Below are 9,852 nucleotides of genomic sequence, written 5' to 3' on the forward strand. Positions count from 1 at the left end.
TAGGGTTACTGGGATACTCTCCTCCCTGTTTGACCCACAATGGGGATGATAACTTCTATATGGTAAGTTGGTAGGAAACTTGAGGGAAGCATCTTCCCCAACACGTCGCTTTTGTTCTACTGGATGTAGTCATTTGTGTGTTCACCTGGGATAGCAGAGGATTTAGTCTCCTTTTTTTCAGGTGGATCTTTTCCTGGCTTTGCTTGAATTTCAGTGTCCAAACCAGAGCCAGGTAAGGGAGATAAAGGGGTGTTTGGAAACCATTTCGGTCTCAGAGGAAGAATAAAGTGTTCCGTTCCACCCTAACCAATAGGATTCATGTTAGAGAGAGAGGACTCTGGACCTTGAAATGGAAGAATAGGTCCCTAGGGTTTGGACCTTTATTATCATTACTCAGCTCAAGATCCCTTGAAACTCCAGTGTGATTCCATATTCCCAAAGGGGAAAGGTTATTTCCAGAGATACAATGGCCTGGTAGCTCTCCTGGTCCAATCTGAATCCCCAAGCCCATGGAACCACAACTTAAATGGCCCTGCCCGGACCTATTGACCAAGAGGCCTACTAGACCTGCCCCAAGACTCTACAAAGAATCAATGATCTAGTCTGGTTCCATCACAAACTCAGAAAACTCAACGAAATCTGATGCAATCATTCAGAACAGGAATTTTCCTTAAGCATTTTCAAAATTCAGAACAGGAATTGTCCTTAAGCATTTTCAATAATAAGATGATATCATGTTCCACGGGTAATCCATATGCTCCTTTGAATTAACTCTTACCATCCCAAGAACCATTCAAGACATTCTGTGGAATCCTCCTCTGTACAGTGCTCTGCACATAGTAAGTGCTCAGTAAATACCAGCGATGCTGTTGGCTTTTTTCTGTCATAAATATTGAAATATAGCAATTAAAAAGCATTTTTGTTAGCCCATTGAAACTATTTTCATACTTGGCCTTTTTATGTCCGACCTGATCATCTTGTATCTATCCCAAAGCTTAGAATAGTGTTTGGCACATAGTAAGTACTTACTAAATGCAACAGTTACTATTAGTTGCATTATATGTTAATTGGTATTTAAAAATTACTGATTTTCTCAACCAAGCTTAATCATCAATGGCAGTAAAATCACGGATATAATAAGCTATTATCTACAAGATAATTTTCAATTGTATTAACAAATAAATACACCTAAGGGGAGACCAAAAAAATGTTACTTCATTGCTTATGAAAGGGAGTTTGATTTAAGAATGTTCATGCCATGTACATTCAATCAATATGAAGTTGCTAACCTCAGAATTTACATTGATGAAGAAGTAGAGTCAACATTTAGTCTCTAAGTCTTCTGGCACAATGTTCTCCTCAAGACTGCTTTCACCTCACTGTTCCATAGGCTGTAGATCAGGGGGTTCCACGGGGATCAGGAGAATTTATGAGAGCACTGGCACTTTCTTGCTTTCCTCTAAATAGCCGGTTTGGGGCCTCAAATAAGTTAGAATAGCTGCATCATAGAACAGAGTGACCACAGTGAGATGGGAGGAGCAACTGGAAAAGGCTTTCTTCCTCCCTTCAGCAGAAGACATCTTCAGGATGGTGGAAATGATGTGGACATAGGAGAGTGGAATGAGAAGGAATGGTGCTATAATGACCATAATGGTATCTAACAGTGCATAGAGCTAAAATCTGCACACACCAGCTCTAACACTGGAGGGCTGTCACAGAAGAAATGATACCATTAGGTTCACAGAAGGGAAAATTAACTGTTCATATCATTTGTATTATTGCTACCAACAGTCCCAAGCACCAGGAACCACTGGCCAGGTAGATAAACACACGTCAGTTCATTAGTATGGGGTAGTGCAGTAGGTTCCAGACAGCTAGATAGTGGTCATAAGACATTGCACCCAAAAGAAAGCATTCACCAGTCCCAAAGACAAGAAAGAAGAGCATTTGGGCAAAGCACTCAGCAAAGGAAATACTCTTATTCTCAGTCGAGAGAATGACAAGGATTTTAGGGATTGACGGTATTAAAGCAAATTTCTAGAAAGGACAAATTCCTTAAAAAAATACATTGATGTTTGAAGAATCCGATCCACTGTGGTGACCAGAATAACGAGGACATTTCCCATTAGGATTATCAGGTAAATTATTAAGAATGACATAAATAATAGAAACTGCAGTTCAGGAAGTTTAAAACATCCTAAGAGAAGAGACGCAGTCACCGATGAGTGGTTTACTCTTCCCATTTCTGCAGCAGGTTTTGGGTAGAGCAAGAAGAGGAATTTGGTGTCTTCTTTCAAAATATTTTCAGTGAATCATCTTCTTTATATCGAGTTTTGTTTAACTTCAAAGCTTCTGAAATGCCAAAACGAATGGTGTCCCACTTCCATTTGACTGGTGCATATTACCTGTTGGGTCAGATATAGAAAGACCCAGCACTAGATTTGCTTCAAAGCAATGAGAATTTCCAATGCAATTTTCCCAAGATAGGGAGTCTGGATGGGTTGCAAGCCTGGGTTCGAAATAAAGAAATTAATGCAACACCTGAAAGGACAACAAGTACATTCAGAATCCTACATGATCCCAGCTTCAACTTATTTATTTTACTAACCAAAATGGTAGAGCCAGATTGTCCTCCCTAGCAAAGGAGAATTAACTGCAGCAACTCCTTGAAAGAGCTAACAATATTGGTTGCACAGTACCCCGATTAACAGTTTCAGTTAACCATATTATTCCACAATCGTAAAATCCCCATAAGATTCACTCCACTGCTTTTGATTGGACAATCTGATTATACTAAGTAAATAATAATTGTACTACTAGTTGTAATAACTAGAGAAAAGCTTTCTTATGGGTCTGGATGAACCTCGACAGTAGACAGAGAAATGTCCTTAAGTAAAACTAAATTCATTCAGTAAACAAAAACTACTCCAAGGCACCAGCCTGATTTCCAAATAATGAAAATAGCATTCATGAGCATACTAGAACAGTACTCAGAGCTTAGAGCAGTGCTTGGCACATAGTAATCACTTAACAAATGCCATCATTATTATTACTACATAATTTTGTAGTGAAAGGGAGGAAAATAGTGCTTTCGAGAGTTTTGGGTTTTTTGTTTTGTTTTGTTTTGTTTTGTTTTTGCATTTTCAGTTCTGCATATATAGGGACAGAGAATCAACAGTGACAGGACAAGAAAAACCAAATTCAATCATTCATTCAATCATATTTATTGAGCGCTTACTGTGTGTAGGTACTAAGTGCTTGTAAAGTACAATTCAGTCAGAGTTAGGGACAATTCCTACCCAACAATGGGCTGAAAAGGTTTAACCTTCTTGTTAGTGGCCCACATCCCAGAATATAACTTAGGCAATAGGAGGAACTGAGTCCACTGGATCCTAGCGCTAAAAGAGTCTAGAAGATCCCTTCAATTTGAGGCAAATCAAAAATAAGCCTTTCCAGACAGAAGATGATTTGTCTTCCCTGTAAAGAGGCAATCCCACCATCAGCCTTACTAATGCATTTTAACATATTAAAACCCCCACTGTCACGATATTCTTCGTTCTGTCTCACCTAAGTCTACCATTTGGCAAGCATTTCATACCCATATCTTGTTCCTGACACATTCTCTAAAGGGGCAACTCGTTCTTAACTTCTCTGACCTTATTCCTTCAGTCTTGACTGTCAGTTTAGGACTCTCTTAATCCAAGCACCCATCTCAGAAGGCTGGGATTTTCACCACTAAATGAGTTCTGGATCTCACTGGGGTATTGCCCCAGGACCTATGGGGAGACAGTAAGCTGTGATAATTCTAAACTGGCCAATGGTTGGCTATCACCTGTGGGAATCAATCAGAACTGACAGAGGAAGCTCCACTCTTCAATCTCTTCCCCTGCTGCCCAGTGTCTTGGTAGTGGGAGAGGTCCCTGTTTTTTTCAGCACTCTAGTTCCCTTCCCAGTACAACTCTGGCCCCATTTTCGGAGGATCCATGTCATGGATCCCATTTATACGCCCATTTGTACTTCCCAAGCACTTGGTACAGTGTTCTGTACACAGTAAGGTCTTAATAAATATGATTGAATGAATGAATGGTTCAACAGGATAATATGCAGGGTCTTCAGAGACCTCTGGGACAAGGTCCCTAAGGGTGATTTCAATATTAACGAGCTCGATAAGCTGCAAAGAAAGCATTCAGTGATTTCATATGGTTGCATATGACTTCATAAGTTTGTGCAGGTTTCTTCTTGATTCCATTATTCTGTTTCATTATCTACTTTTCCCCTTACCTGGAAACAGACTGCTGGTTACAGGAATGAGATTTCTCCTTTCCTCCAGGAAATATGAATCTGAAAAATATCTTGTATTGTTCCTACTTGGATAGAGAGGGGAAGGACTGCCCTTTCCCCTTTAATCCTCCCTTTTGCAGTGTTTAATGAGTTATTTGGATTCCATTACAGGCAAACTCCTAGACATTTGTCCTACAAGAAAATCTCCTTCTCTGAGCTCCAGGGTGATTCCACGCCTGACCTCCCCAGCATTTTCAGTGAGAAACCCATCTCCACTTCCAAAACACCCAATGTCCCTCCATACTTAGACAAACTTCCAGATACACGCCCCTACCTGTGAACACATAATAAAAAAGATAAAAAGTGTTAAATTAAAAATGGAGTGCACAATGATAATAGTAGTTACTTGGGAACAAGTTTCGGGACAAGCCAACATTAAAAGAACAGCAGACTCCTTAAACACAAGGATACAGGGAACACTGCAACATGGCAAAAGAAACAAAACTGGAAACTAGAAGTGAGTATGAGGAACTGAAAATGGGCAGGGAGGGAAGTTTGGTAAAGAGATTGTGAAATGGAGAGAAAAATGTTGAAGCAGGAAGGAAAAAAATAAAATGAAAGTGAAAAGTGGGGATTTAGGTGAAATGTAGTGTCTGTTGTTTGGTGGTAAGAGTGAAGCCAGAGTGTCCCTGGGCCAGAGAAGACATGATCTTCACAGTATGTTGAATAGAAAAGTTAGAGGAGCAGCACCAAGAATTATATTCCATTTTCAGCAACTTCAAAAGAGTATTTTACATCGATAGTGGGTTTCAGTAACTACTAAGTCAATTTTAAGATCACTCAATGATGGAACGGATGGTGCTTTAAGAGCTGAAGATGTATTATCTCATTAATGCCTCACTACCATAAGGATAAATAGTTGATCCAGACCTGTTGAACTTATCCTACCCAACCTTTTGGGGATGCAACAGTCAATCGGTCATTAGTTTTTACTGGACAACTCCTGTGTGAACACCACTACAGGAAAGCCCTGGGGAGGGTAACCCAGACCACGCACCATTTTGAAAGATAATCTAGGCAGCCGAGTAAAATATGGCTTGGAAAACAAAGAAACTGGAGGAGGAAGATCAGCAGAGAGGTTGGTGTAACAGTCAATCCAGGATATGACAGGGGATGGGTGAGCATGGTAGTTGTGTGTCTGGAAATAATAATAATAATAAGGATTGTGGTACTTGTTAAGTTATTACTATGTGCCAAGCATTGTGCTAAGCACTGGGGTCAATACAATTCAATTGTATCTATCCCACACGGGACTCATAGTCTAAGAGGGAGGGAGAACAGGTATTTTATCCCCATTTTACATATGAGGTTATTGAGGTACAGGAAAGGTAAGTGATTTGCCCGAGCTCACACAGCAGGCAAATGACAGAGCTGAGATTAGATTCCAGGTCCTCTGACTTCCAGGTCCTTGCTCTATCCACTGGATCATACTGCTTCCCAAGAAAGGAAAGAATGCATTCTGAAAATGTTATGGGGTAAAACTGACAAAATTTGGTGATTAACTGAGCATGGAGGTTGAAAAAGAGGGAGAAGATAAGAATAAAGCCAAGGTTGCCAATGATAGGGGAGGATCAAAGCAGTGTCAACTGTTATGGGAAATTTAAACAGAGATGATTTGACAAGGTATATAATAAGGCACCTGGTTCTTTGTTTTAGAGTACATTTTTGATCTTCCAGAGGGAGACCGTATTCATGAGTGCCTTTGAAAGAGAATCTTTTGCATAATATTGCTATTCATCAATGAAAATAGAATAGCACACTTTATCTGGCCGCTTGTCATTCAGGTGATCATTACTCAGACACCAATGCATCTGTCACCACCTTTCTACATGTGAGCTCATTGTGGGCAGATATTGTCGCTCTTTATTGCTGTATTGTACTTTGTCAAGCACTTACTACAGTTCTTTCCACATAGTAATGCTCAATAAATACGATTGAATGAATGAATGAATAAGAATGGAAATGTATTTCCCGCTACCAGCATAATATGTGCTTAAATTATGTTTGCAGACGTAGCGATGGCTTGCAGTGAGCCATCCACACTCTTTTGTCCCGCCCCTCTAGGACCAACAGCACATAGCATAGCTTAGTACAGTGTCCAGTGCTTAGTACAGTGTCTGACCAATAGTAAGTGCTTAACAAATACCATAATTATTATTATATCATAAACCAGTTTCTAGGAGGAATGAATGCCATCTGTGGTCACAGAATAGAATAGCTCCATAACTTCACAGCACTCCCGGGCATCGCTGTGCCCTCACCCATTTGGTAAGCTATTATTGAGTATAATATTCAGAGTGACTTAACAAAGGCCTAGAGTGGATCTTTTCCACCTTCTCACAAAAGCCAGAATAGTTCCTGCTTGCTTTGCAAACTAAATGCTTCAAAGTCAGTCACCTGGAAAATAAATGATAGCTGACTTTCAATATAATTCTAAAAGTTATCCAAACACTTTGATAACTGCAAATGATTTCTGCTATTATATAATAGTAATAACAATAATGGGATTTATTAAGCACTTAATATGCTTCAACCACTGGGATACAAAATAATTGGGTCAGATACACTCTGTCTCATGGGGGCTCACAGTCTTGGAGGAGGAAGAACAGGTATTTTAATTCCATTTTACAAGTTAGTAAGCTGAGGCAGAAGCAATTTAAGTGACTGCTCAAGGTCATGCCATAAGCAATTAGCAGAGCTGGCACTAAAACCTGGGTCTACTGATTCCAAATCTTGGCCTCTTTCCCCTAAGTCTCGCTGCCTCTCTATATAGATATGTTCTGTGTCTTTTCATATGTTTCGAACCAGTGACTGTGCTTTCTTCTGCTTTGGGTAGCAATGGAGGAGAAACTGAATCAATTAAATAAACTAAATGCTGCCCAGGATATGCTATTTCTCATAAGGCACTTTCCCTCCTAGACAGGTTAGCTGGTCTTTGGCTATGCCAGCTTCTGCCAGTTGTCACCAAGAGCACAGCCTTTTCAGGGAGATATATTTTCTATCTATGCCTCTCACTGATGCTTACTTATCAATCAATCATACTTATTAAGTGCTTACTGTGTGCAGAACATGTACTAAGTCCTTGGGAGAGTGCAATGCAACAGAGTTGGTAGAGAGGTAGGCATGTTCCCTGACCATAAGGAGTTTACAATCTAGAGGAGGAGTTTACATTGAAAATCTTCAGATGCAAGTGGAGCTACTTCCTGAGCTCCAAGCTTGAGCAGCTACACCAATTCCTCCAATCCTCCATCAGCTTCCTTCTCCTTTACAGTGCTGACAAATGTATCTGGGCCACTGCAGAAAGGCAGTTTCAGATGAATAGAAGAGATGGGGGTGGAGGAGAGTTAGAGAGCAGCAATTGGGACTTAATGTCTGCACCTCCTCTCCCCATCTCCAACACTGTTCCTGTCAGGGAACCACTTTATGAAAGCCTATAGCTCAATTCCAAGTCTCACATTACTAGGGAGCTCCTCACCCCTTCCTCCTCACTGTCCCCACACAGAAAGGGATATACAGAGGCAGACAGAGGCAGAGATAGATGGATGCAGAGTCATAGGGAGATAGTTGGACACAGAGATAGGCAGAGAGATAGGTGGACACAGAGAGATGGATGTAGATAGAGACAGAGATAGGTAGATACAAAGGCAGAGAGACACAGACAGACAAATATATGGCAGGGGCAATATTGAGTATGTCTCACAAACAGCCATTCACAAAGTCATTGCCCCTCCTAAGAGTCAACACACAAACTTGTAACTGTCTTTTTGGTGAATGTTACGTTTCTAACAGAACATGAAGAGATGAAAATTCAGCCCCCTCGGCGCCAATTAATTTTCCCTCAAAACTTTGTATGTATATGGCCTAAATAAGGGAACTGAAATTAATTACCTTATTGACTCTAAAATAGTAACAGTAGCAATATACTAATAATGATAAACATTTATAAAATTCTTACTTTACCAAGCATTGTACTAAGCCCTGGGGAAGATACAAGATAATCAGGCAGGTACAGTCCTTTTCCCACAAGTACGAACAATTCAGCTGGACCAAAAACATTACATCCTCTCAAACTCAGAATTAGCATCGATAGAGAATAACCACAAGCAATATTTAATCTCTAGGAACGTGTTTTCCGGCAAAGTGTTCTTCTCAAGGTCCTCTTCACCTCACTGTTGCGTAGGCTGTAGATCAGGGGGTTCAATACAGGAGTCAAGAGAATGTACGAGAGGGTCAGCAGTTTCTTGTTTTCTGCTGAGGAGCTAGCCTTGGGCTGTAAGTAGGTCAGAATGCCTGAACCATAGAAGAGAGTGACCACAATGAGGTGGGAGGAGCAAGTAGAAAAGGCCTTTTTTCTTCCCTCAGTGGATGGCATCTTCAAGATGGTGGAGATAATGTATATGTAGGAGAGCAGAATGAGAAGGAGCGGGACAACATTCAGCAAAATGGTGCCCATCAGGGTAAAGAGTTCAAGCACATAGGTGTCTGCACACACCAGCTGTAACACTGGAGGGGTGTCACAGAAGAAATAATCGATGCCACTGGGCCCACAGAAAGGTAAACTAAATATCCAGGTGGTTTGAACAATCGCCAGAAGCAGCCCCAGAAGCCACGAACCACCTATCAATTGGATTAACACACGCTGGTTCATTAGTACTGGATAGCACAGGGGATTACAGATAGCTAGGTAACGGTCATAAGCCATTGCAGCCAGGAGACAACATTCACCAATCCCAAATGTAATAAAGAAAAGCATTTGGACAAAGCAGCCTGCAAAGGAAATGCTCTTATCTTCAGACAAAAGAACAGCCAGGATTTTAGGGACTGTAACTGTATCAAAACAAATTTCAAGGAAGGACAAACTTCGAAGGAAAAAATACATGGGGCTTTGAAGTGTGTGATCTACTGTGATGATCAGGATAATAAGGAGATTTCCCGTCAGAATCATCAGGTAAATGATGAAGAATGAAACAAACAATAAAAACTGCAGCTCAGGACGTTTAGAAAATCCCAACAGAAAGAACTCAGTCACTGAGGTCTGATTTCTACTTGTCATTTCTGTGGCATACATGCTGGTAATTATTTTTCCTTTCAGTGTAAGATCAAGAAATCACCACTTTTAAACAGAACTTAGGTTCTTTTCATTCACTTGATGGCAAGTTAAATATCCTGTTTTTCAACTACATTTCTTCCAGCACCTGACATCACTATGAGAAAAAGAAGGCAGGGCAGTGCACCTACCTCTGCTCATTCATCTCGTTCTGGGATCCATGAGGTGAGGAAGCAAATAATATGTAGGATGATCAGTGACTTCTGGGACCAGGTTTCTGGGTTGTTTTCTAACAGTAGGCTAGGCACCATAGCTCATTAAGCTACTTTCCCTGTAAAAAAATAACACAGATGTTTCACATGCTTGTGTGTCCCATAGGACTTATTGCCATAACGATCCTAAAAGTTTAAAATAATAATGGTACTTGTTAAGTGCTTACTATGGTGACAAGCAGCAAGGCATTG

General features: G+C 40.5%; 1 protein-coding gene across 1 annotated transcript; it reads right to left on the reverse strand.

Moving 5' to 3' along the window:
• Nucleotides 1–8,458: 8,458 nt before the first annotated feature.
• Nucleotides 8,459–9,394, reverse strand: LOC119940060 (olfactory receptor 10A3-like). The gene has a single exon (XM_038760108.1). It carries the CDS (start codon nt 9,392–9,394, stop codon nt 8,459–8,461), a length of 936 nt encoding a protein of 311 aa, XP_038616036.1.
• Nucleotides 9,395–9,852: the final 458 nt, after the last annotated feature.

Source organism: Tachyglossus aculeatus, chromosome 18, assembly GCF_015852505.1.
Source record: "Tachyglossus aculeatus isolate mTacAcu1 chromosome 18, mTacAcu1.pri, whole genome shotgun sequence".
Taxonomy (NCBI): Eukaryota; Metazoa; Chordata; class Mammalia; order Monotremata; family Tachyglossidae; genus Tachyglossus; species Tachyglossus aculeatus.

Coding starts and splice junctions, on each gene's coding strand:
- LOC119940060 (XM_038760108.1), bottom strand. CDS start 9,394: ATGACAAGTAGAAATCAGACCTCAGTGACTGAGTTCTTTCTGTTGGGA.